This window comes from Papio anubis, chromosome 1, assembly GCF_008728515.1.
Source record: "Papio anubis isolate 15944 chromosome 1, Panubis1.0, whole genome shotgun sequence".
NCBI lineage: Eukaryota > Metazoa > Chordata > Mammalia > Primates > Cercopithecidae > Papio > Papio anubis.
This window is the reverse complement of record NC_044976.1, coordinates 134,966,147-134,992,874: the sequence shown is the minus strand read 5'-3', so window position 1 is coordinate 134,992,874 and position 26,728 is coordinate 134,966,147. Positions and strand designations below refer to the sequence as shown.

At 52.1% G+C, this 26,728-nt stretch overlaps 1 protein-coding gene across 6 annotated transcripts; it reads left to right on the top strand.

The window, feature by feature from the left end:
- The first annotated feature begins 274 nt into the window (after positions 1-274).
- Positions 275-26,728, top strand: PSEN2 (presenilin 2). Of its 6 annotated transcripts, XM_009186268.3 has the most exons (14): positions 275-365; positions 985-1,127; positions 1,284-1,477; positions 5,075-5,263; positions 11,628-11,788; positions 13,441-13,655; positions 15,287-15,428; positions 17,854-17,921; positions 18,582-18,802; positions 19,805-19,903; positions 21,121-21,204; positions 21,587-21,688; positions 24,611-24,729; positions 26,031-26,728. In XM_009186268.3, the coding sequence occupies exons 5-14, from the start codon at positions 11,648-11,650 to the stop codon at positions 26,184-26,186; spliced, it is 1,347 nt and encodes a 448-aa protein (XP_009184532.1). In that variant the 5' UTR covers positions 275-365; positions 985-1,127; positions 1,284-1,477; positions 5,075-5,263; positions 11,628-11,647; the 3' UTR covers positions 26,187-26,728. The 6 variants fall into 6 exon arrangements, with proteins under 6 accessions (XP_009184532.1, XP_009184543.1, XP_003893076.1 ...); XM_009186279.3 differs by lacking the exon at positions 1,284-1,477 and having other exon boundaries at positions 21,590-21,688; XM_003893027.4 differs by lacking the exon at positions 1,284-1,477.

Genomic DNA, 26,728 nt, shown 5'->3' with positions numbered 1-26,728 from the left:
TGTGAGAACAACCGGGAGGAGGAGAGGATGTGCACCTAAAACTACAAGGAAGAGTGTCCTCGAAGCGTATGTTCTACGGCCCCACGCTGCTGCCAGGCCCACAGGAAGATGACAGGCCCGGCCTCCACTCCTTCTAAGGTCATTGCCCAGTTTCGACGTCGGGATGATCCCGTCATCCGAGCGGCTTGAAGGGCACCCTCCCCGCGCGCCCGGGGCTCCAAGTGGGGCGCCAGTTAACGAGAGAACGTGGCGTCGCCCACCGGGCGGGGCCTGGGCGGGCGCGGGGCGGGGCCTGGGCCGGCGCCGGGTCCAGCTGGGCGCTCCGCCAGCTGCGTAAACTCCACTGGAGCGCGGCGGTGGAGCAGGTGAGCAGGCGGTGCTGGGGGTGCCCAGGCCAGGGCCCTGTCGCCCGCGGCGTTGAGGGTCCGAGGTGGGGCTGCGCCCTGAGGGCCCGGCCCTGCCCTCCGCACGCCCCTAGCTGCGGTCCCTTCCCCGGCTGTGGGGCTGCGGCCCCTGCGTGCGCAGTGCTTCTGGCTTCTGCGGCCAGCGCGGGGGCGGAGAGAGGAGAGTGCCCGGCAGGCAGCTGCTGGGCCAGCCCGGAACTGGGTGGTGGAAGGATCGCGGGAAGCTGCCCTCAGGCCTCTGGCCTCACTGCGTCTCCACTTCCCCGCGCCCGCCTGCCCCCGAGCCCCAGCTGGGGGTGGGCGCGGCGCGAGCTGTTAAAGGGCCGGTGCGTTTAAAGGAGCCGTGCACGTGGGTCTCTGAGGCGTGTAGCAGGGCGGGGGCGTTTTGTTCTTCCTCTCTCTTGCCTGAGACCTCCGTTGCGCAGAGTCCATCCGGCCTCCAGCACCCGGCCCTGGGCATGCTTTCCCCAGAAAGGAGGCGCGCGGGGGCTCTGCCCGCACGTGAGGGCAGGGCCGCAGGGCCGCAGGCTCAAGCCTAGAGCCGGTTTCTGTTAGCAGCGGTGTTTGGCTGTTTTATCAGGCATTTGCAGCTGTGAGGAGGCAGCCAGAAGCAAGCTTCTGGAACTGAAGGAACCTGAGACAGAAGCTAGTCCCCACTCCGAATTTTACTGATGAAGAAGCTGAGGCCACAGAGCTAAAGTGACTTTTCCCAAGGTCGCCCAGGTAGGATATAGCAGAGCCAGGCTTCGACCCCAGTGTCCTGGCTTCTAGATCTGCTGTACATCCCCCCGAGCAGACCTCACCCGTGTTTATTGGCTTGATAAGTATTCCCTTAGGTATGAACGGTGTTGAGTGAAGTAACTGCATCCCTATTTGCAGATGGAGAACCTGAGAGCATCCCAAAGAGACGATTGCAGACTAAACTCTATGGAGTAACTTGATTAGGACCGACCCCATCTTCCAGTAAGGAGGCCCCTGATGCCTCTGTAGCCAATTCTGCAGACACCTGAGCCTCCAAGGCCTTCAGCCAAGACCTTTGGCGGTAATTGGACGCTCGGGATAAGCTGCTTCAGGTGTGTGAGCCTCAGGCTCTTCTCTGCTGAATGTGGTTGTGGGCAGGCAGTGACTGGTGCAGGTGCAGAAGGGGCCTGGTTCCTGGCCCCAGCTCAGAGCTGCGTCCCCAGGACGCCCAGGTTGAGCCTTGGGTTCCAGGGCAGAGGCTGGAGTGAGGGCTTGGGGGGATGTTGCTTTGAAGTGGGATGGATGTTGTATCAGGTTTTTGGGGAAAACTGTACCCTTTGGTGTTGAAGTGCCCATGTGCCAAGTCTTGAGTCCAGCCTGTTCACTTGTGGGAAGTGAGTGGCTTGTTCCTGTCTATTTGAAAGAGCAGCAAGGAGGAGGAGGAGCAAGGGCTAGGGGCTGCTGCTGGGGTGCCTGGAGGTGTGGTGCATAGTGTCACACCTGTCTCCCCTCCCTGGCTGCTCACCGTCCCCCCACGGGGGTTTGCCTCTTGCCTACTTTGGCCTTTCTCTGTTATCGATGTTGATAATGCCACATATCTCGTTTATGAGTTGGTCATATACAATAAAAAGCCATCTTGTACAGAATCTTAGAATTTATGATCTTAAGAATTTCAATGGCACTGAAATAGTTTATTACTTTTTACAGAAGAGGAAACAAGTTCAGGGAGTTAAGCAGCTAGTCCAGTTATGTGGCTTCAGTGCTTTAAGCACCAGGATTTGAACATAGCTGGCTACACCGTCTTTATCTTTTGAGTTTTTGCACAGGAGGTTCCTGCATTCAACTCCTACCCATGTCTCTCCACTACTGCTGGGAAAGTTTCGTGGAGTTCCCATGAGCAACTTCCTGACAAACAAAATTTTTTTACAGAAACCAAAGCAGTATGTGTAGGTCACATGCAGTGTGTCTAATGAAAATATCTCTGGCAGGTTTTCAGCTGTTGCTTTGACTTTTGGACACTGTTTAGTTGGGGACTGATAAGACAGCAAATGTTTCCGCAAGTATTCCCACCTGTTCTATTCCCAGCTGCCACAGCTGTAGAAAAGCGGGGGGTGAGGCTGAGAGGCCCCGAGACGAACATTTTTCACTGGGCTCCAAGCCTGGAGATAGGATGAGCATCATGTTAATGTCTGGAGAAAAGAATGATTTCAGGCTGGGTACTGTGGCTCACGCCTGTAATCCCAGCACTTTGGGAGGCTGAGGTGGGTAGATCACCTGAGGTCGGGAGTTCGAGACCAGCCTGACCAACATGGAGAAACCCCATCTCTACTAAAAATACAAAATTAGCTGGGTATGGTGGTACATGCCCAGCTACTCAGGAGGCTGAGGCAGGAGAATCGCTTGAACCTGGGAGGCGGAGGCTGCAGTTGGCCGAGATCGCGCCATTGCACCCCAGCCTGGACAACAAGAGTGAGACTCCATCTCAAAAAAAAAAAAAAAAAGGAATGTTTTCACATCAGTCCTCAGGAAAGACCACATGTCAGTGAGGGGGATCATTTCTTGAGAGCCTCTTCATTGACTGGGAGAATGGGCTGCTTGTTCACCTTTGTGAAAATTCTAGAACAGGGGAAGAACAATTCAAAGGGTGCCCTCTGTTCTGCTATACCTTAACCAGAAACTTATTGGACTCTTTTTTAAATAAAAGTAATACACGTTTATTCTAGAAAACTCAGGAATTTGGTTTTTTTTTTTCTCTTGAGATGGAGTTTTGCTCTTGTTTCCCAGGCTGGAGTGCAGTGGTGTGATCTTGGCTCACTGCAGCCTCTGCTTCCCGGGTTCCAGCAATGCTCCTGCCTCAGCCTCCTGGGTAGCTGGGATTACAGGCGCACGCCACCACTCCCAGCTAATTTCTGTGTTTTTATTAGAGACGGAGTTTCACTATGTTGGCCAGGCTGGTCTCAAACTCCTGACCTCGGGTGATCCGCCCACCTCGGCCTCCCAAAGTGCTGGTATTACAAGCATGAGCCATTCCTCCTGGCTGAGATAACCACTCTTAACATGCATTTCCTTCCACACTGTTCACATATGCATATTTATCTATTAAAACAATAGAGGGAGGGAACCGTAGGTGAAGCTTTTGTATCCTGTTTTTTCTGTTATGCCTTCAGAATTTTCCTTTTGTTGAGTACTCGTGGAAAAGCAGATTTGGTGGGTGTGTAGAGCATTTGAATTATTTATCCTACCAGTCCCACAGCAGGATGCTTTCCCACCCTCCCTTTTATCCCAGAGAAGCAGTGCCCTGTGTCCTCCCCATGCCCATATGTGGGCACTCCCTCCAAAGGAGCCAAACCTACCTGGGCAAGTAGCAGAGAGAGAGCAGAGTGAGCCATAGGGGCAGGAGTTGGGGTCGTGGCAGGAGAGAGACTTGAGAGTTTTGAGGTGGCAGATGAGCTGGTGATTAGGGAGCATTTCTTGACACATACCTGCCCATGGTGAAGGCATGTGCCTTGTAAGTGTGCTCACAGAAAGCCTACGTGATGTGTGGTGGGGCTACCTGTATGACCAAACCCTGGCCACTGGGTACGTGACTCTCACAAGTGCTGAGTGGACTGGGAAGAGCTCCTTGATGGGCAGTTTGGAGACTTGAGTTGTAACTGTGGCTTTTGGCCATGGGACATTAACTGATTACTTTTGCCCCTCTAGGCTTCAGTTTTCCTCAATTATAATACAGGGAGCTGACTAGGTGGCATTGGTGGCCTTTAAGGTCCTTGCCAGCTCTGACATTGTCTTATGGATATGCCCTTTCATTTCATAATATGTTTACGTGGCCATAGGGCCCGGGGCCGCGCCAGGAATGGAAACTTGATCTCTGGGGCCTGGCCTTTGAAGCCAGTTCATGTGTCTGGTGGTTCAGCAGATCCGTCACTTTCCAAGAGGCACATCAACAGGCTTCTGTGTCCTCTCTCACTGTGTCCCTCCTCCGTTTCATCTTCTTTATAACTACCACTTATTGAATGCCTACTGTGTGCTGGACACTTTACAGGTTATCTCTAGGTTTTACGGTAATTTTGCAAGGTATGCCTGTTCTGCTTTTTACAGCAGAGGAAATGAGCTGTGTCAGATTAGACTGTCTGAGGCCTCTCAGCCAGGGAATATGTGGTTCAAATCACACAGGCAGGCGATCCGAACCCTGTCAGTCTCCAAGCCTCTGCTTTTGACCACTGACTTGCTGCTGCTTGTTTAAAAATAAATGTGTTTCTGGAGCCTACTCTAGGGCGTCATGCTAGGGGCTCCCTCTCCCACTTCTCCACAAACCACCCTTTTCCCTGGCTGCTTCAGGAAATGAGAGAACTCTGCCTGGGCCCCAGGCACTTCTGAGTGGGACAGGGCTGTTAGAGGTAAGTCTAGAGCCTGGCCCAGAGTTCAGGAGGCCCCATCAGAGGGCCTCTGGGGCCTGTGGTCTGGGAGGGTGGTAGGGCAGTACCTCACTTCCCTTTGAGACTCAGGCCCCAGCTCTGGCTTAGGCCAGGGAGAACCATCCCCAAGTGGTATGTGTTACTATATGGGCTGAGATGGATGGACAGATGGATGGTCAGTTGGACCAAATACATAGTCGGGTACCCAGGGCCAGGGGGAGAAAGGTGAGCAGGGCAGCCATGGGCGTTTGTCCGGGTATCAACTGGCCTTAAAAATTTCTTCCTTATTTTAAGGGAGGACTGTGGGACTTCTCAGACATCAGAAGAGTGATGTGACGGAGCTGTGTGACCATAGAAAGTGATGTGTTAAAAACCAGCGCCTCCCTCTTTGAAAGCCAGGGATCGTTATTGTTCATCTAACCTGCTGGGAAGAAGAACCAGTTGTCCAGGATCCAAACCTTTTTGCGGCCCCCAGTGTTTGTGGTAAGTGCAGTGACTCCCAATCCGCTTTTGAACCCGCTTTTTCCATTAGGATTTTCTCCATGGAGGCAGATTTCCATGGAGGTTTGCTGTAGCGTTTTGAAATCCATTTCTTACCTAGTTCTATTGGCCTTAAATGTTAAGGCCAAAGCATTTACATTTCTCTGTAATGAAAAGAAGGTCAAGGAAATTGGGTCATTGGGTTTCCATAATAATTGCAGGAACTGCTGACACAAGCGTGGCTGGGGAGATTCTCTAGGTCAGACTCCCTTGGTTTGGCTAATTCAGCAGTTTGATCCTATTCAGCTGATTAATGGGAATGTGCAGTGGCTTTTTGGATGTTTGATTTTGCATCCTAATCCAAAGCAGCTATCAGCCTCAGCACTTCCTTGTCAGAAGGCTTTCCAGAACGTAGTCTGTACGCTGGACACTTTCTTCTGCCCCTCTGCATTTTCCTGCCACTTTTCTAGAGAACGGGGTACAGGGGGTGGGAGATGGGGAAAGCTGGTTGCTGTGTGGTTGATGAGATTTGACATCACCCAGCTCCACCCCCACCTGCCCATGAGTCAGCCTCTGGGGAGAGTTCTTTGCGTCACCGGCACCCTCATGTGGACAAACATCTAGCAGGTTGTTTATCTGCACACATTTGGGTGGTAATTTTTCCCTCCAAGGATTTCAGAGCACCAGCAGGCTTCAGAGCAGACTTAGGTGGTTTGCAAAGCAGGCCCTTAGGAATTCAGAGGGAAGCAGAAGTCCATCCCAGATGCTCTGTTTTCCTTTAGGAGCTAGGTAAATCAGAGGGGCTGAGGGACAAATGAAAAAACGTCACAGCTTTGGCTCCCATCTGCTACTCCTGGCCAATGAGAGGGGATCTGGGAGGGGCAGACGTAGAGGAAAATCTCTAAATGTTGATGCTCGTTGTTTTCCTTTAAAGAATTAATGGGCTAAAAAAAAAACCCTACAGATACAGTCTGTGTTTATTATAGAGACTTAGGGAAATGCAGAAAAATATAAAGAAAATAACCACTCTCGGTTCCACCATGCAAACATAATCACCTTTAATGTTTTGTAATATTTCCAGTCCTTCATATACATACATTTTATAAGGACATTCAGATGATGAGGTTTGTAAAGTTTTATGTTCTGTTAAATTTAACATCTTGTCATTGTTCAGGTTATTAAATATTTGAAATAAGATTTTTGGTGGTCCTGTAACAGTCTCCATCAGGGAAATACATCATAGTAGAGAGACATTTTGGTCAGTTTCACTTTTTTTTTTTTTTTTTTTACAGTTAACACATATGTTTGTATAAATACTTTATATTTTCTTAGGACAAATTCTGAGAAGTAGCATTTCAGGATCAAAAGGTGTGCTGTGTTTAAAGTGTTGATTCTTACTCCTTTCAGTAAGGCCAGTGCAGTTTGTCCAGGTAGTGACTGAGACCCAGTTTTTCCACACTCTCTTCCGCAGCAGGCATTGTTTTAGGCCTTTTTCAGCCCAAGAGTTCTCTTCTCCCCATGCCGCTCTGCTGGTCTGCATTTTCCACTCCTCTTCCTCCCTAGTTGGTCTCTGACCAGACTGTAGATATCCAGGAGAAAGTGTTCATTGTCTCATTGTCCCATTTGGCAATCAAGTAGTGCCAACCAGTCGGGGGGCGAAGGTGGGTGGGTGAAGTACACTCACCTTGCTGAGCTAGGGCCCCAGCCTGGTCGTGTGATTATAAAGCAGAGGCAGTGCCAGGAAAAGTCAGACACTGGCTGAGAATCACCTGGGGGCCGACCATCCTGAATGCAGATCCCTGACACTGGGTGAGGATGGAGCTTGGAGATCTGCATTTTTAATAAGCAGCCTAGCAGAGTGGTAAAGAGCCCAGACACAGACTATCTAGATCCAAGGGTAACCTTGAGCTAATTACTTTTTGAGCCTCTGTTTCCTCATTGGTGCCATGGGGAAGAATAGTAGCGCCTTGCTCCGGGGTCATGATGTTTAGTGCCAGGTAAGGGCTCAGCAGGTGCCGGTCCATCTCCACCAGCTCCCAGTGGCCTGGGCCACCTTTGAGAAACAGTGATCCTAAGGGATTCAGCCTTTCCTAAGTTGGTGCCTCCCACCTGTTACCCCCACCCCACCAGGCTAGGAGGGTTGTGATTAGAGGGTGCCCTTGCTGTGACAGCTGAGACTAGCTCTTCCCTGATTATTCCTTAATGACAGCTCCCTCCTTCCCTACTTTCTTGAAGTCTTGGTCCTCATTGTTGTGGGCAGGCCTCATTGTTGTGGGCAGCTTGAGGGGAGGCCTTGGAGGAATGTTTGAAAGTGGAATGAGGGAAGCAGCCTGCTCAGGGAGCACTTGTTTTCTGGTGAGGAGGCCGCGTGTATGAATGACGTTTGTGGGTGAGAAAGCAGATTTTGTAGTTTTCCCTTGTTTCTTTCTGAAGAGCTGTCAGTTCTTGATGAGACCAGGCCTGGGCACAGGGCAGGCAGTCGGCGAGTGTGGATGACGATGGCAGTGGTCACCAGGTGCCTCTTTCCTGTCTAGCACAGTGTCACATGGAAAGGCTATGGTCCTTTAACCCCACCCTCCCCAGCATGACTATCACACATGTCAGGGAACTTCTGCTCACAGAACTGCTTTCCAGGGATGGCCTTTTTTTTTTTTTTTTTTTTTTTTTTTTTGAGACAGAGTCTCAACTCTGTCGCCCAGGCTGGAGTGCAGTGGTGCGATCTCAGCTCACTGCAGCCTCTGCCTCCTGGGTTCAAGCGATTCTCTTGCTACAGCCTTCTCAGTAGCTGGGATTATAGGTACCTGCCACCATGCCCGGCTAATTTTTGTATTTTTATTAGAGACGGGGTTTCCCCATCTTGGCTAGCTGGTCTTGAACTCCTAACCTTGGGTGATCTGCCCACCTCAGCCTCCCAAAGTGCGGGATTATAGACGTGAGCACCGCACCCAGCCCCAGGGAGTGTCTTATTAGTGGTTGGCAACTGAATGGAGAAGGGAATTGGAAGGACCTGATTCTACTTGATCCTGGGTCCCCTGCTTCTCCGTCTTCACCCACCCATCAGCTCCCTTTCTCCTTTAAGCAGGTAACTTTGCTCTCTGCTTATCCATTTTTGTTGTGCGTTGCTATTTGGGAGCCTATCTTCTGAATGCTACAGCTCTTGTGGGTCTGAAGGGTGAGCCTGCCCTCTGTCCTTAGGGGCTGCAGCCTGTGGTTTTTTAGGTACAGGGACTCCCAGAACTGCTCCTCCAGTCATAGCAGAGATAAGTCACAGGAGCTTGAGAGGCATAGGAAGAACAGAGGGAGGAGATCGTAGCTTCCCTGTACGTTCACACCCAAAACAAAACTGTCATGCTAGAAAAGGGGGTATTAAGAGAGCCACCTGTACAGTCTCGTAGCCCATCCAGCACACTGCTCCAGACAGAATGTTATGATTTAGCTTGAGAAAATGCAGCAGCTCTTTGTTTTGGTGCCCCTTTTTGAGTCAGTGAGTTCCCTATTGCCAGAGTGGATAGTGAGGGAAACCCTGCTTCCAGGCAGGAGTCTGTTTAGGATTTATCTAGTGAGGCTGAGCCAAAGGAGGATCTTGAAGTTTCTTCTCTTCAATTTAATTAATTAATTAATTTATTTCTGTAGAGATGGGGTTTTGCCATGTTACTCAGGCTGGTCTTGAACTCCTGGGCTCAAGCGATCCGTCTGCCTCCGCCTCCCAAACCATTGGGATTACAGGTGTAAGCCGAGCCACCATACCCGGCCCTTCTCCTGCATTTCTGCCTGATAATTTCTCTCATTTCCATAGATGATGAAGGAACTAAAGCCAAGAACTTTCCAACGTCTTGCAGCTCTTTGGGGTTGTGAGGCTGTGCTCCATTTGTATGGGTTTTGCTGATTCCCAGAACTTCCCTGCGGCCCCGGGGCCTAGTTTGAGGCGACTCTGAGTGAAGAGGGAGGAGGGCCCACACCTCTTTCGTAAAGGCTGCTTTTGTAAAGTTCACTTCAGTTCACATCTTTCTCCTGGTCAGAAACCTTTGGGGGCTCTCCTCTGCTGCATTAAGCTCTTACACCTCCATCAGGCACCAAACTCCTCCCTGGATGGCCCATCCTACCAGGTCCCCACATTTCAGCCACATCCAATTGCTTGATATTATCAGGATAGGCCATGTTATGTTCCTAACTCATATGTTTACTTAAGTGGTTACCTCTTTCCAGAATGAGCCCCCTCCTCCAAACTCTGCCTGGTGAAATATTCCTAACCTTTGCAGCTTCATGTCCTTCTAATTTCTTGTGATCTGAGGCATCTATTCCTGACAACTGGTAGACTCTGTCCCCTTCTAACTCTCGGGTGCATTGTCCTTGTCACCTCCCTCCTGGCTTTTAGCTGGCTTTGCTTCCTGCTGTTGTTACTCCTTTACTTGTCTTATCTATCCTAAACAAAAGGTGCTTCAGGCTGGGGAGTTTGTTCATGTTGAAATCCCTGTGATGGAGGTGAGCAGAGGCAGGTTTTGCCTGTGCCTCTTGTTTGGGGATGAAGTTAAAGTCCCTGTGGGAATAATCCAGGCGACAGCCAGGGTCGCTGTCTTCAGAAGGAAGGGCAGCCACAAGTCTTGTTAAGGGGATTGAAATTGGCTGACTTGGAAGGAACCTGCCTGCTTTGTTTAAAAACCACATATAACTGGGTGTAGTTGTTCACACACTGTAATCCCAGTGCTTTGGGAGGCTGAGGCAGGAGGATCACTTGAGGCCAGGGGTTTGAGACTAGCCTGGGCAACAAAGTGAGACCCTCATTTCTACGAAATATTTTAAAAATTAGCCTAGTGTGGTGGCGTACATCTGCAGCCCTAGCTACTGAGGAGGCTGAGGCGGGAGAATTGCTTGAGCCCAGGAGTTCGAGGCTGCAGTGAGCTATGATTGCACCACTGTACTCCAGTCTAAGTGACCAGTGAGACCCTGTCTCTAAAAATAAAAATAAAAATAAAAATCACACATATTGTGGGGCGACTTACTTGGAGACGAACTTTCAGCAGAGAGCACACCTGCTGTCCTTGCCCAGGGTGTGAAGCTCAGCCCTGAGGGTCTCTAGACAGCGATAACTCAGCCTCTGTCCCCGTCTGGGATGTTGGCAAGAATAGTCAGATTTGCCAGGCGTTGTTTGGAGCTCTTCCCAGCCCGGAATCCTGCATGTGTAGATTTTGGTACACTGGGTCCCCCACTTGGTACTACTGTGTAGAAACCCCAGTCAGCACTGTTTTGCGGGGGCAGGCTTCCCTCTTGTGGTCCCCTTGGCCTTGGCCTTCCCCTGGGTCACACCCTCAGTGGCACTTCCCCACCCCACACGCCTGCTCCCGTGGTTTAGGTCTCCACTTCTAACCTCAGGAGACCTGGTCCTCAGACGCCTCCCAGACAGCTTCCCCATTTTATCCAATAGACACTCAAAGGGTAAAATTCACAGTCTTTCCCGAGACTCTCTTCTCCGGTCTTCCCTGTCTTAGTCCCCACCTGGCTGCCATTCTAGACTCTGTTTTCTCTCTTGTGTCAGGTCCTGCCCTTGACCTCCTGACCTCTTCTGGACTCTGCTCTCACTTGCATCTATCCTGCTGCTGTCCTCGGTCCTCCTCACCTGCCACAGTCATCTCTGGGGATCACTTTCCCTCCCTGGCCAGTGGCCAAACTGACTTTTATGAACCCAGTTCAGATCTTGTCTGTCACGATTGTCCTCAGGGTGATGTGTGTCTCCTTAACATGGTGCCTGAGACCCTGCTCATCTCCACTGCCCGCCCCACAGTGTGAGGCCCTCACTGGAACATTTTCTGTGCTTCTGCCCTTCCCTCCTCCTGGGAAAACCAGTCTCCATCAGATAGGCTCTTCTCTAGAAAACATTCCTGATCTCTGAGATTTGATTCCACTTTTGTGCTTCTGCACCTACCATCACACACCTGGATCGTATGATTTGTCACATTAGATGATTTTTTTGTTTTGTTTTGTTTTAGGACAAGGGTGTTTCTTACTCATCTTTATATCCTCAGAGCCCAGCATGATCTTTGGTGCATAACAGATGCACCACAGATGTTTGCTGATTGAACGAATGAGCACACTGACAGTTTGGAGCTGCCCTGACTTTCATGGCTGTGGGTTTTGCCCCACGGGATGTGAGTAACCTCAGGCCAGCCCCAGGCAAGGCCACTGCTGCCTCCATGGCAGCTTTCAAGGCCTTTTGTTCTATGGCAGTCGTTTGATTGACAGGCATCTCTTGGACGCTTGTGGAGCAGGACTTGTGTCCAGGTTTCCAGGTCACCTCCAGCCACCCCCAGAGCCCTCCTCTGCCTTTGTCTCACAGGAAAGTGGAACAAGGTCCTTGTGCTCCTTTTTCCAGGTACTTCCGGAGGCAGGGCTATGCTCACATTCATGGCCTCTGACAGCGAGGAAGAAGTGTGTGATGAGCGGACATCCCTAATGTCAGCCGAGAGCCCCACACCGCGCTCCTGCCAGGAGGGCAGGCAGGGACCAGAGGACGGAGAGAACATTGCCCAGTGGGTAGGTCCCACCAGCAGCTGGGGGCCTTGAAACAGGTCCCTGGGGCTCCTATACCTTACAGATGAAAACCAGATGTTCATTCCCTGATGCGGGAGGGAGAAGGGAAGTAATGATGAGGATTGGCCAAAAGGGTGGGTGGCTGGCCATGGTAGACCTTCCGTCTGCAGGGCTTCATAGGACTCTGCGCATTCACAGCCGGAGATGGACTTGGCAGTGAGCTGAAGGATGCTGTCCACTCTGCCCCCTTAGGTTTACCTTTCTCATGCAGGTCACTGTTTCCACTGTAGTAGGAGAGTTTATTTGGATGCCTGGGTGCTAGGACAGGTAATGCAGAAGCTTAGGATGGTAGCAGGGGAAGCATTTTTTGGCAGATGGCCAGACATGGTAACTGAGAGGAGTCTGCCTGATGCACAGTTGACTTTTGAGCTGGGGATATTTGGGCTGCACTGTGATCATCCGGCCCCCAGGGGAGGAGATTATAACGTTAGAAAGAGTAGAATATCCTTGGGAGAGCCACTTAGTTTTGTCCTTTCTCTCCCGATCAGAGCAAAACATCTGAATTTGCCTGAATCCTGTTCTCTATTTTGCCCATTATAGAATTAAAAAATGTCTCTGTGTGGATTGTTTTCTTGCAGCCAGTCTTAATCCCTCTTGCTGAAATTTGAGCTCACTTCTCCATGTTCTCCTTGAGAACAGAACCATCGTCCCTAAGCTCTGAGTGAAATCACACCAGCTCAAGGCCACTGCTCAGCCACTCCTCAGCCTTTTCTTGTTAGTTTGTTATCTCTGGGAAGTTTTGTACATTTTAGTCGTTTCAGTTTCTGTTCATGAATAGTCTTCCTTTCCTTTCTTGGCTGAATGGCTAGATTGGGACTCTCTCTGCAGAGAACCGGTACTGAAGCTAATTTTTGGTTTTTGTTTCATTTGGCTTTTTCTTTAGCTGTTCACCTCATTAGCAAGGCAGCCCATGACCCTGACTTGCCACAGTTCTCACAGATCGGTTTGTGCCAGTGTCTGGCAGGTGTCCTGCCCTCCCTTGCTACCTCCTGATTTGTGCCTGCCCATCTTACCAGAGCCTGCGTCTTCTCAGATGCTTAATGCCCGTTTAGCCTCTCTAGTTCAGAGCTGCAAATTTACATGCTTGATTCTGTGGGGCAGAAAATTCAAAGTAATTTCTTCCTCTGCAAATTCCCAGTATCTTAGTCACACTCAAAGAGAGTGTCCTTTGCACTGACTCCTCTAGCTAGTGATTTGTCAACCAAAAATGTTTAGTCTCTGTTTTCCTTCTATCTCCTGGCCTGTCTCCTCCCATATCAGCATGGCCACGTGAACAGAATTGAGTGACCTCCTGAGTCCCTGTATTAGGAAGGGGAAAGATCTTTTGATGTGTTCCAAATTCATTAACCATTTAGTCTTGGGCCTGCAGACCATAGCAGCCTACCTTCCTTCATTTGTGGTGCCTCATCCAGCTCCAAATCTTCTCTACTCTTGTCCTCATAAACTTTTCATATGCCCTAGCAGCTCATAGACTGCTCCTTATATCTGGAAAACAACATTCAAACTTCTCATTTCTGGTTCCAAAAATCCATGCATTACACAGATAGGCTGCCGTAGGGGACATTCCGTGGCCCTCACGATGTGGTTTCCCACAGAGAAGCCAGGAGAACGAGGAGGACGGTGAGGAGGACCCTGACCGCTACGTGTGTAGTGGGGTTCCCGGGCGGCCTCCAGGCCTGGAGGAAGAGCTGACCCTCAAGTACGGGGCAAAGCACGTGATCATGCTGTTTGTGCCGGTCACTCTGTGCATGATCGTGGTGGTAGCCACCATCAAGTCTGTGCGCTTCTACACGGAGAAGAATGGACAGCTGTGAGTTGGGGGCTTGGGGGGCACAGGGTGGGGTGAGGGCTGAGTTGTCGGGGGGCAGCAGCCTGTGTTGGTCACTGCATCTACTGCTCCACACCAGCAGTGGTAAAGAGCAGGGATGAAGAACCGCCCAGGTTCATGGCCTGGCTCACTGCCTCCTGGATTGTGACCTACTTGGGCATGCTGTTAATGTCCCTATGCCTCAGTTTCCTTGTCTGTATAATGGGTTAATAACGCAGTTACTGGGAGAATTAAGTGAGTTAATACGAGTGAAAGGCTTTGAAGAGTGTCTGCTGCAGGTGAGTGCTCAAGCAAGCTGGATCCTGCCGCAGAAATCAAACTCTTGCTGCAAAGCACTGGGCTCCCTGTTCCTAGTCCTAGATCCTGCGCGCGGCTGTGCCACCCATTCCTTTGTGACCGCAAACAAATCACTTCCTCTCTGGGTCTCTGCTTCCTTGAATGTGAAACAAGATGGTTGGACCAGATATTTCTCAGCTCACTTCCAGCCTTGTGAGAAAGACTTATAAAGCCTTTAGTTTATTTTAGTAAAATACATGCAGAGGCAGCAGCGTCGAAAAATGAGAAGCTTCCTCCACTTCTTCCCCCTCCCCTTTCTGTGGTGCTCACTGCTAAGCACCTTCTATAAACATTGTTTTTTTTAATTTCGGGAATTTTTGTTTCATTTTGTGCGTGTTGGTTTGTTTTTTTGTTCCTTTTAAAGAAAGGAATAAGGCCAGGTGTAGTGTCTCATGCCTGTAATCCCAGCACTTCGGGAGACTGAGGCGAGAGGATTATTTGAGCCCAGGAGTTTGAGACTAGCCTGGGAAATGTGGTGAGACCCTGTCTCTACAAAAAATACAAAAATTAGCCAGGTGTGGTGAGACACATCTGTAGTCTCAGCTACTTGGGAGGCTGAGGTGGAAGAACACCGGAGCCCAGAAGTCAAGGCTGCAGTGAGCCATGATTGCGCCACTGTACTCCAGCCTCGGCAACAGAGTGAGACCCTGTCTCAAATTTTTTTAAAAAAATTAAAAAAGTAGAGTCCCATCCTCAGGAAGCTTACAGTGTGCGGGGGATTCAGCGCAGCAGAGGTGGAAGCATGGAGAGAATGCAGCCAGCAGTTTGTTTGCAGCAGTCCAGGCTGGGAAGAGTGAGGTTTGGGTGAATTGCTTCCTGTCTCTGCTTCCTGAGCTTATGAACTGCAAGGGCAGCAGTTGCTCCAGCGGGTGGGGGTAGGGTAGTAGCAGGTGGAGGGCTGCTAGGCTGGGTGGAGCTGGTGGAGAGGTGTGGGTGGGTGGCGGAATGAGAATTGGATGGGTGAGAGAAGCGCCTAGGGAGCCTTTAATCCCTGTGGGGGTGGGGAGGGCAGTGGGGAGGTCATCTAGCCCTCATCCTCACTGCGGCACTGGGCCCAGGTGGCAGGCTGAGAGCCACAGGTCTGTGGTCAGGGTGCCAGGAAATGAGCTGGAGGACAGGAACTGCTCACGGGGGTGGTGCCTGCACTCCATCAGGGCAGCACGTGGGTGGTATGGGCATCCCAGGCACCTCCCCTAGCAGGTCCAGAATCACTCAAGGTGGGGAGCCTTGAGGAGCAGGCAGGGCTGGGAGCGTCAGCCCTTTGCCTCCTCCCTCAGCATCTACACGCCATTCACTGAGGACACGCCCTCGGTGGGCCAGCGCCTCCTCAACTCTGTTCTCAACACCCTCATCATGATCAGCGTCATCGTGGTTATGACCATCTTCTTGGTGGTGCTCTACAAGTACCGCTGCTACAAGGTGAGCCCCTGGCCCTGCCCTCCACCCACCCGTCTCTCTCCCTGTCTGCCCCACACCATGGTGGCAGAGCCTGTGAAACAGCCACCTTTAAAAAACAGAAATCAGAGGAAAATAGACCCAGAGTTTTTGTACTCCTTCCCACCCCATCCTGTCTCCCACCATGGATGACCTAATACTGTTGTCTTTTATTTTTATTTATTTTCTTTTTCTTGAAACGTGGTCTTACTCCATTGCCCAGCCTGGAGTGCAGTGGTTCGATCATGACTCACTGCAGCCTCAACCTCCTGGGCTCAAGAAGTTCTCCCGCCCAGCCTCTCAAGTAGCTAGGACTACAGGTGTGCACCACCATACTTGGCTAATTTTTAAATTTTTTTTTTGTGGAGGCTAGATCTCACAGTGTTGCCCAGGCTGGTCTCAAATTCCTGGACTCAAGTGATCCTCCCACCTTGGCCTCCCAAAGTTCTGGGATTACATGTGTGAGTCATTGCACCCAGCCTGTTTTCTTTTAAATTTGCACATTATCCCACTTGAGTTCCTCATTGCAGTGTTCCAAGCATCATTTCTCATAGTTCGAAGTTAATTTTGTTTAGCTTCTCTTTCTGAAGTTCTATTTTAGGCTCCTCTCACCCCAATACTTCCCCTGAAGATTTATTTTTAGTTTTCCTTTTCCTTTTCGTGCAAGGATGTGCAGATGCCATGCTGAGGTCTTCCAGCCCTGGGAGACTTTTGGGTTGTAGCTGCCTATAGCTGCTAAGTAGCCCCAGGGAGTAGTGGAAGGGCAGATCCCATCTGGCCAGAATTATGGGCACTGCCTGTCTCCAAAGATGCCATAAGCTTTTAGACAGCGGCTTCAGGCTTTTCTCCCAGGGAAGGGGTTGAACCACTAAAGATGGAAAGGTGATTAAGCTGGGCATTACCTATTTTAAAACTGTTTACACACAGGTGCCTCACAACATTTTTTGTTCAGGCAGCTGCCATCCATGGAGCAGGTAGATAGTGGTACAGAGTGCCCAGGCTAGAGGGATGGGACAGGGGCAGTGCAGGGAGGGAGCTGAGCCCCGTTCCAGTGGGGGCAGCAGGGGGGAAGGCCATGGGAGGGGCTGCAGGACATGTCCTGAGCTGAAGCTTATCAATAAGTAATGAGTACCAGCTGGGCATGGTGGTGCATGCCTGTGGTCCCAACTACTCGGGAGACTGAGGCGGGAGGATCGCCTGACCCCAGGAGTTCAAGTCTAGCCTGGGCGATGTAGTAAGTCCCTGTCTCTAAAAAAAATAATAATAAAATAAGTAACAATTACCTGTGTAACTGTGACAAGGCAGGGTTTGAACATTGCCACTGGGAGGTTGGCAGATGGTGGGAAGCAGGGTGGAGGGCTGCTGGTTTGGAGCAGAGGATACAGATTGCATGAGGTCAAGCTAGAAATTGCATGGCAGATGTGAAGTGCTGGCACCACTGAGGGCAGTAGGTGTCTGGTGGCCAGTCCCAGAGGCTGTGAAGAGGGGCTCAGCCATCTGTCCAGTAGGGCTTCCTTGGAGGTTCCGCAACACAGGCAGATGATGGTGGCCCGGGCGGCCAGGTGGTGGCTGGGAGGAAGAGGGTCGGCACGTCCCAGAGGCAGCCCTTTCCCCTTTTGGCTGTGCATACAGCATGGCCGTGGAGGCTGCTTTCACTCCAGGTAGACCAGGGCCAAGCTGAGGTCCCAGTGGGTTGAGCTGGTGACTGATGAGTTGGTCCTCAGGGGTGAGGCTGATGGGAAGTCATATCACTGTCCTGCTGATGGCCAGCTAAGGGACTGGATTAGGATCAGCCCCCTCTTGTCCTTCACTCTCCGATGCTTGGCCAGGAGACAGGAACAGGTCTTTCTGAGGACCTGTTTGTAGGTCCCAAGGGTGGGAGGGGACTTCCCGGGTTCTCTGTTGAGGCCACCCTATCTAAAATAGCACCCCAGTGAGTCTCCTGTCACTGTATCCTGCTAACATTTTTTTCTTCATGGCCCTCATCATTACTTGCTAATATACTATAAATTTGTCTATATGTCATCTAACTCCCCTTACACTGGAACACAATGCCCATGGGCAGAGACTTTGCTAGCCTTGGCTTCAGAACCTAGAACAGTGCCTGGCAAGTAGAAGACACCCAGCCTTACCTTTCTAACGGAACGAGTAGAGTTGGGGGAGACTGCAAGGCTATGCCAACAGACCTGAGGGAGTCTTGTCTGCACACACTGCAAGGTGACCTGAGGGGAACTCCTTGGATTTCTGTGCCCTCTGTATCTGTAAGGTGGCCACCTGATCCCTTCCAACGTAGGCATGAAGTAGCCTAACAAAGAGCATTCAGGCTTCGGTATCAGTCCCAGGATCCTGGGGGCCTTAGGATTTGTGGCACTTGGGGATACCTTGTGATCGTGCCATTTCTATTGTCTAGTTCATCCATGGCTGGTTGATTATGTCTTCGCTGATGCTGCTGTTCCTCTTCACCTATATCTACCTTGGGTAAGTGGTAGACGAACAGCACTGGGAGCCCCTCTCCATGCGGCACAAGTGGACATGGGCATGAGGACCTGGGCAGGGAAAGGTGACCATCGAGCTCCAGTGTTCCCCAGTGCCAGCCGTTCTGGAATCCAGGCCTTCATGGCCCTCTCTCATGGCCTTGACACAGGGGAGTAGAAGTGGGGCTGCATGGTGGACCCCACGTTTCTGTCTCGTTCCTGATTTAAAACAAACCCTTCATGGAGAAGGCGCTCTGTGAACCCCAGGGGGATAGAAATTCCACAAAATTTACATTCTAATTTTTGGGCTAGGCCTGGGTACTTCCTGGTTTGTGGGAAAAAGTATCTGTTCTATTGCCCCTTGATTTGGGATATCATCCTGACCCAGGGGCCCAAAGGGACTGGAGGGACAAGAGAAAACACCTTCCCAAGGACCTTTTCATGTGCACAGGGTCTTCCAGGTCATGCCTATACACTTTTCTGTGACCTGTTCCAAACATCCCCACCTTGTTCTAGAAAATGTCGCAAATGGTAAATTGTAAGGACAGTGAAGGTTGGGGAAGGAAATGTTAGTAAGGAGGGCCAGGTTGGGACTGAATGGTGGTAAACTGCTAGACTGTAATGTCTCCACTGAGTCCCACTCACAGGCTCCTTGCTCCTGCAGGGAAGTGCTGAAGACCTACAATGTGGCCATGGACTACCCCACCCTTTTGCTGACTGTCTGGAACTTCGGGGCGGTGGGCATGGTGTGTATCCACTGGAAGGGCCCCCTGGTGCTGCAGCAGGCCTACCTCATCATGATCAGTGCACTCATGGCCTTGGTGTTCATCAAGTACCTCCCAGAGTGGTCCGCGTGGGTCATCCTGGGCGCCATCTCTGTGTACGGTAGGCGGGCAGCAAAGCTGGTGAGGGCAGCGGGGGCGATGTCCGGAGCCAAATTGTCCCCAGTGCTGCACAAGGAGGGCAGGTGCTGAAGGACTTGATTCCCTTCCTGCAGAGGCCTGGGTGGGCTCCCTCCTGAGAGTCACCTTTGTAAAACATAGGGGGGTCCACTATTTCGGGAACACTCCTGGTGATCTAGATAAAACACGGTAGTCACTGAGCTCCTCATTTGCCTTTTTTTTTCTTTCTTTTTTTTTTTTTTTTGAGATGGAGTCTTGCTCTCTCTGTCGCCCAGGCTGGAGTGCAGTGGCGCCATCTCGGCTGACTGCAACCTCTGCCTCCCGTGTTCAAGCGATTCTCCTGTCTCAGCCTCCCGAGTAGATAGGATTACAGGCGTGTGCCATCACACTGGGCTAATTTTTGTATTTTTAGTAGAGATGGGGTTTCACCATGTTGGCCAGGCAGATCTCGAACTCCTGACCTTGTGATCGGCCCACCTCGGCCTCCCAAAGTGCTGGGATTACAGGCGTGAGCCACCGCGCCCGGCCCTCATTTTCCATTATTATCAATATGCTGATTGAGCAAGTGCACTGTTAAGCACTGGGCACACTGTAAGTGATTTATCAAGACAGTCTTTTGGGCACAGTGCCTATACATAACCACAAATGTTAGCTGCTATTTGATACTACCATGATTATCATTGCCAGTATTGTTACTTCATTTTAAGGTTAAGGAATTTGAGGCTTAAGAGAAGTGGGATTCCCCAGCCTGGCCACCACGTCTCGGGTGCACAGCTCCTCCATGCTTGCAGTTGCCTGTGAGGCCCTACTCTGGCTCACACCAGGGCCTGCTCTAAGTTGTGACTGGAGATTGAGAGTTTGGGATGCCAGCCCAGAAGCAAGGCATGCTCTGAGAGCTCCACCCAGGGCTCCTGTGCTACAGGGCTGGCTCTTCTTCAGGGGGCTGTTTGGGGATAACTTGACAAGGATGTCTCTGTTTTCCCAGATCTCGTGGCTGTGCTGTGTCCCAAAGGGCCTCTGAGAATGCTGGTAGAAACTGCCCAGGAGAGAAACGAGCCCATATTCCCTGCCCTGATATACTCATGTGAGTGGTCCCTCCGTGCCTCTACCTGACTCAGGGTCAGCAGGCAGCCTATGGGGGGACAAGGGCCTGCTTCCTGGCCGTGGCTTTCAGAGTTGACTAGGAGATGCTCACCCTTTCCCTGAGCAAAGAGGAGGAGCTGGCCTTGGTGATCCCTGGAGGATCTCCACTTTCAGAAACCAGGGAGGGTAGTATCTTGCTATTACCACAGTAAGAAGCTTAGAAACGTAGGACAGGAAGCAGGCGTCTGCTAGGATGTGGCGCAGCCCCTGACTTCATCCCGTTCATCCTCCAGTGGCACAGTGGCATGCTGTGGTGCAGGTTGCATTCCTGTGAGCCCGCAGCCACACCTCAGCTCCCCAGGCTCTTGAGAAGGGACTTTGGAGAGGGATTCTTCAGGGCAGGGGGTCGGGGAGCAAGGAGCTCCTGGGCTTCCTTGACAGCAGCGTGGCTGATTGGCATTAACCCTAACTGAAGGGAAGGCACACGGGATGGCCCCTGGCCTCGGGGTCAGTGTGTAGAGATTTGGACTTACACATGCAGTCAGCAAAAGCACATCAAGTCCCTACTTTGTGACAGGCACTGTGCTAGGCACTGAGGGACCCAGCAGGAAAGAAGACCACAGGGTCCCAGGCCTCATGGAGCTCACAGCCCTGGGATTGTGATGCCCTCGGTTTGTTAATGGCAGAGCTTAAATAGGGCCTGAATTTCTGGAGCTGTGGTTTCTGCAGGGTGGCCTGGGAAAGAGTTTATGGAACAGCTACAGAGTGCTAGGTATCTCCATGCAGCTGAGGAATCGAGCAGTAGAGGAGAATCACCCGCAGCGCGGCCCCACGGGAAAGCACATTCCAGGCACATTCCAAGGATGAGCAAAGACCATGTATGGAAAGTCTGTGCTAGGACTGTTGTGAGTGTCCCAGGGCTCTGGGAATTCACCCGTGAACAGTGAGGTCCTGGCTCTGATAGATCTGGTTCTTCTTACGCTCTAGGAGGGGAGACAAACAGTAACAGAATAGACAAATGCAGGAGTCAAGAGGGAGTGACTCCGGACCCCTCCCACAACGGCCTCCTAACAATGGAGCATGAACAGATACCTGCAGGATGGCGGGATGGAGGGTCCTGTGCAGGCTTTCTGGGACGCAGACTGGTCACGTCCCCCAGGCCCTGCAGGCAGCCACTGTTAGCACCGCCTGAGGCGTGAACCTTTTCCCCTCCCCCAGCCGCCATGGTGTGGACGGTCGGCATGGCGAAGCTGGACCCCTCCTCTCAGGGTGCCCTCCAGCTCCCCTATGACCCGGAGATGGGTGAGTATCCAGGGGAGCTAACAGCCTCTCATCACTGGGGGGCAGCTCCCTACCTGCACCCAGCTCTGCCCGGCCTGGCCTCTCTGAGAGGCATGAGTTCAGGAGGAGCAGAGGGAAAGGTCCTTTGAAAACCAGCCGGACACATGGGGCTTGAAGATTCAGCGAGTGTTGGACCCTTGGTCCTCTGCCAACCTCTGTTGCTTCGTTCTGCTGGGCATGGGTGGGGCAGGGGAGGGGAAGCCCTGGCATCAGGCACTGGTGCTCAAGGGGACCCCTTCCTGGAGCTTTGTTCCCAGGGACCACTCTGACCAGCTCTTGTCTGTCTCCCTTGTTGTCCCCTCCTCATGGCAATGATGGTCATCTTCTCTTCCTGGACACCCAGAAGAAGACTCCTATGACAGTTTTGGGGAGCCTTCATACCCAGAAGTCTTTGAGCCTCCCCTGACTGGCTACCCAGGGGAGGAACTGGAGGAAGAGGAGGAAAGTAAGGTGCCCATGTTCACACGGCCTGCTTCAGCCCGGGGCAGGAGTGAAGACGGAGGGTGGAGGCTCCCTGCAGCCTGGGTGGAGGAGGGCGTGAGGGGAGGGGCCCCTTTTCCCATCGGAGGCATCTCTGTGGAAGTAGGAGATATCTGCAGCGCTGAGGTCTTCTCAGCAGACCCCATGTAGTTGTCTGGCGTGTATTGAGTGTGGACCATGTGCCCGTGCTGTGCTGGGTGAGGCCCAGCCCTAGTGGGACCTGCAGACTAAGGAGATGTGGGCAGTAATCACGCAGACTGCAGAAGCCAGGGACTGTGAAGCAGGCCATGGGGGCAGGAGAGCATGCCATGGGGCTTCTTGACCTGGTTGACAGGAATTAGAGAAAGTCACCTGAGGAAATAACTGCTGAGCTGAGCTCTGAAGGTTGAGTCACAGCAGTCCCTAGAGGAGAGGAGCACAGGGTGGGGAGCATTTCCTAACAGGCAGACTCAGGAGTCAGAGGAAGCTGGAGCGGGATGCAGAGAGCAGAAGTGTGGGAGGGCCTTGCAGACAGGCCTGGAGACACACTGAGATAGGGGTTCATCCTGGCGTCAGTACACGGTGCCTGCCCAATACCCAGTGCCTGCCCAATACCCAGTGCCCGCCCACTGCAGCGTGCCAGGCGGCAGCCTGGAGCAGGGAGATGCTGCGGTGTCGTAACAGCCCCTGCCTTGAGAGGTGCCTTATGGGAGCAACCTGGTAACAGTGGCCTGGCATACAGGACTCCAGTGACGCGGGAGGGGCAAGCTAAGATCGCTCTGCGGTGGGTCTGGAAGGAGGAGCAGGTGCACACCCCCAGGCAGGCTTGTGGGAGATGTTTATTCCAAGGCCAAGTGGTGTGCTGCAGAGCAGGAGTTAGCACAGATCCCACGGGGCCCACAGGACCGGCCTCCCTCCAGACACCAGCCACAAGCTCTGGAGGGTCTAGATGCCACTTGTGCTTCTGACTGGCTGCAAATTTAGGGCTGCATGATCCCCTTAGGTTCAATAACTTGCTAGAATGACTCACAGAACTCAGGAAAGCACTACACTTAAAATTGCAGTGTTTTTTTTTTTTTGTTTGGTTGGTTTTTGTTTGTTTGTTTGTTTGTTTTTGTCATTGTTGTCATTTTGTTTTGGAGACAGGTTCTCGCTCTGTCGCCCAGGCTGGAGTGCAGTAGCACGATCGTGGCTCACTGCAACTTTGACTTCCTGGGTTCAAGTGATCTCCTACCTCAGCCTCCTGAGTAGCTGGGATACAGGCACATGCTACCACACTTGGTTCATTTTTATATTTTTAATAGAGACAAGGTTTTGACTTGTTGCCCGGGCTGGTCTCGAACTCCTGGGCTCAAGCCATCCATATGCCTTGGTCTCCCAGAGTACTGGCATTATAGGTCTGAGCCACAGCACTCAGCCAAAATTAGTTCTATTATAAGAGATGCAACTCAGGACCAGCCAAATGAAGAAACACAGAGCATGTGAGAGGGCCCCCAGCACGTGTTTCCTGTGTCCTCTCTTTGGGGGCAGGACACGTTACCCCCTCTTGTTGTCCGGGGGTAGAGAAACAAGGCAGCACCATGGGCTGAGAAGGGATGACTGTCAGGACTAGGCCAAGGACGGTGTGGAGGGGTCCACCGGGAAGGTGGTGTGGCTTACCACACTTACTCAGGAGAGCATCCATGTGGGAGGGGGTGGGGGCTGCAGGGCATCTGGAGGGACATACCAGCAGGCACCAGAGCCAGGGAAGAGCTCAGGGTTTGACACGTTGGAGCCATCAGCATGTACATGTTGTCAAAATGAGGCCCGAGAAGAGTAGCCAGGGAGGGTGCAGGGTCAGGGTCGGTGACATTTACAGAGGAAGGGAAGGTGCACTGGAGGACCCTGAGGCGTAGCCAGAGGCAGATGGGTGCCGCAGGTGGTGTGAGGACTGCAGGTGTCCCCTGGGGACCAGAGAGCATTGGTCAGGACATGGGACCTGGTGCCTCTAGGTTTCCAAGGTGACTGGGAGATGAGTGCAGGGTTTTTTTTCAGAGTCCTGATGGAAGAAGGAGTGATAAGGAAGGGGAGCCAGCACATGAAAGCCAGGAGCAAGGGCCCAGGACAGGAAGAGCTGTCTTTCTAGGATGGCAAGACTGGAACCTGTTTGTTAGGCTCTGAGAAGGAACCAGCTAAAGGGGAGGAGTTGGGATCCAAGAGGAAGTGATGCTGATGGATTGGACCTGGTGGGGGAAGGATGGACGCTGGGGCCAGGAGCGGGAGGGACACCTGCAGGGCTGGAAGGGCAGGGGACGTGGGTCTCCATGGTTTATGTTTATTGCATAACCATTTTTATTGTCTACAGTGAGCAAAGTTATCCTATAAATAAGTGTCAGGGACCATTGCACTAAAGAAAACAAACCCGAGAGCATTTTGGAAGCTCTAATTTTCTGATCAGTAATGGGTAGACTAATTCCCAGTTATATTTACCTATCGTAAGGTGAAAGGGTCTTCAGAGGACCTCTGTCTTGGTGTTATATGTGCTTTTGAATGCACTGAAATTAAATTCCGTAAAAATTTGTAATTCAGACTTCATACTAAATTGTACAGCAGTGCCCAGCCCCAGGCCATGCATTCCTATTTGTTCTTTACTCACTGAGTGCCCAACACCGGTTTTACCTGAGTTTCAGAACTGCCCGCTTTTCTCTGCCCAGGTTGTAAGTCACCCAGTTCACAGGTGTCCCCTGCTTTCCCACTGGCCACTGATTTGGGGAGGCAGCTGTCCTTGTCCCCAGTCCACATGGCAGCTTCTAGAGGCCAGGTGGGCTGGGCTGGGCAGACTGGCTGGGCCTTCTGGACCAGGGTTTCTCTTCTTTTTCCATTCCGTGCACGCCTCCTCAGCACGGGTTCACTGTCTCTCCTCATACAGGGGGTGTGAAGCTTGGCCTCGGGGACTTCATCTTCTACAGTGTGCTGGTGGGCAAGGCGGCGGCCACGGGCAGCGGGGACTGGAATACCACGCTGGCCTGCTTCGTGGCCATCCTCATTGTGAGTGGCTGGGGATGTGTCTGACTGCCCCCTGGTGGTGGGGCCCCCAGAGTCCTCATTGTGGTGGGGGCGGGTCCCAGGATCCCTGGGGATTTTTCATTTCTTCTCTTCCCTCTGAGGGACAAGACCAGGGAGCGGGGCTGGAAGGGTCAGCTTGAGACCGAGGCTCACAGGAGGTGTGCTCGCCCCTAGGTGGGCTCCAGCCTGCGGAGGACAGTGCAGGGGAGGGTGAGGAGAGCACTGGCCTCAGCGTGGCTGAGCATACAGCCTCCAGGCCGGGGACCCAGCTGACAGCTTTGTGCAGTGATGATACCCTTGAGGTGGTTGTGATGACATCAGATTTGCAGAAAAGAAAATTGCTTAAGGGCCTTGCCTGTGGGCACAAAGCTAGTGAGGACCGTGTTTTCCTCTCCTCCATGCCACTGAGACACCACAGGGTCTGAATCTGGGGCACTAGGGCTGGCCCTGTTACTGTGAATTGCAGCAGTGAAATGTGCAGGCCCCATAGTCAGTTAACCTGGCCAAATACACATAATGGGGAGATGTCCTGCCGTGACTTCATCTCAGAGATTTCCCTGTCACGTTAGAGGAGGTGGAGTGTCTGAGTTGTGCGCTTGGTGTCTGCCCCTTGGTGAAAACCCTGGGCATGGCATGGTTAAAGTTGATGCTCTAGTGTCCAGAAGATTTTGCTTTTGCCCACAAGTACATCAGGGATGGGGGATGATCGACCTAGGCTGCTCCACCACCAGACTGCCTGACCTGAGCCCTGCTGCCCCCAAGGATAGAGAAGGCACCCTGGTTCCCTGTACTCACCTGGACCACTGCCTGCATCAGCCAGGTCAGGGGAGGATGGGCAGCCCCCACACCTGCTTCCCAGGGGCAGGTTGGCTGGCAGCTCTGATTCCCTTGGTGCCAGCTGCTGAGAACCTCACTGCCATTTCAGTTGAGCCCACCTAGCTCTCATATAAATACATGTTCCCTGAGGGCATCTTACCATCCCATGTGACCACTCTAGCCAGACAGGGGAGGCAGCACGACCTGGGGGCACAGCACTGCGCCAGGAGTCGGGAGGCCTGCCTTCTGGTTCACTCACTAACAGGTGGGGTGATCCAACGGGGGGGAGAACTTCTGCCCTCAACACCTCAAGAGCTGTGGGAGGACCGGGGAAGATAATGGGGTGTCTAGCGCCGTTGTCCGACTGGTCCTCGAACAAGCTTCTGCGCCCAGGGACTAGACCATGACTCACAGCTCCCGTCCACGCCAGGGATCACCACGCTCACCCTCCCCTCCGTGTCCTGCAGGGCTTGTGTCTGACCCTCCTGCTGCTTGCTGTCTTCAAGAAGGCGTTGCCCGCCCTCCCCATCTCCATCACGTTTGGGCTCATCTTTTACTTCTCCACGGACAACCTGGTGCGACCATTCATGGACACCCTGGCCTCCCATCAGCTCTACATCTGAGGGACGTGGTGCGCCACAGGCCGCAAGCTGCCTGGAATTTTCACTGGATACGGTTGTATAGTTTTACACTCTAGTGCCATATATTTTTAAGACTTTTCTTTCCTTAAAAAAAATAAAGTGCGTATTTACTTGGTGAGGAGGAAGCAGAACCAGCTCTTTGGTGCCAGCTGTTTCATCACCAGACTTTGGATCCCTCTTTGGGGAGCGCCTCACTTCATGGACAGGAAGCACAGCGGGTTTATCCAGATGAACTGAGAAGATCAGATCAGGGCGGGGAAAGCATCCGGCATGAGGGCCGAGATACATAAAGATGTGCCTCTGTTCGGGACCAGGACCGAGTGCTCGGGAGTGGCGCCTGGCACCTGGGTCCTCTGGCTGGAGAGGAAAAGCCAGTTCCCTACGAGGAGTGTTCCAATACTTTGTCCGTGATGTCCTTGTTATTTTATTGCCTTTAGAAACCGAGTCCTGTTCTTGTTATGGCAGTCACACTGCTGGGAAGTGGCTTAATAGTAATATCAATAAATGGATGAGTCCTGTTGGAA

What these genes read in the sequence shown, in the direction of transcription:
- PSEN2 (XM_003893027.4), top strand. Translation starts at nt 11,648, where the DNA reads ATGCTCACATTCATGGCCTCTGACAGCGAGGAAGAAGTGTGTGATGAG. An exon ending in ACAAGTACCGCTGCTACAAG is followed by an intron (nt 15,429 to 17,853) that starts GTGAGCCCCTGG and finishes TCTATTGTCTAG; the next exon opens with TTCATCCATGGCTGGTTGAT. An exon ending in CCCTGCCCTGATATACTCAT is followed by an intron (nt 19,904 to 21,120) that starts GTGAGTGGTCCC and finishes CCCCTCCCCCAG; the next exon opens with CCGCCATGGTGTGGACGGTC.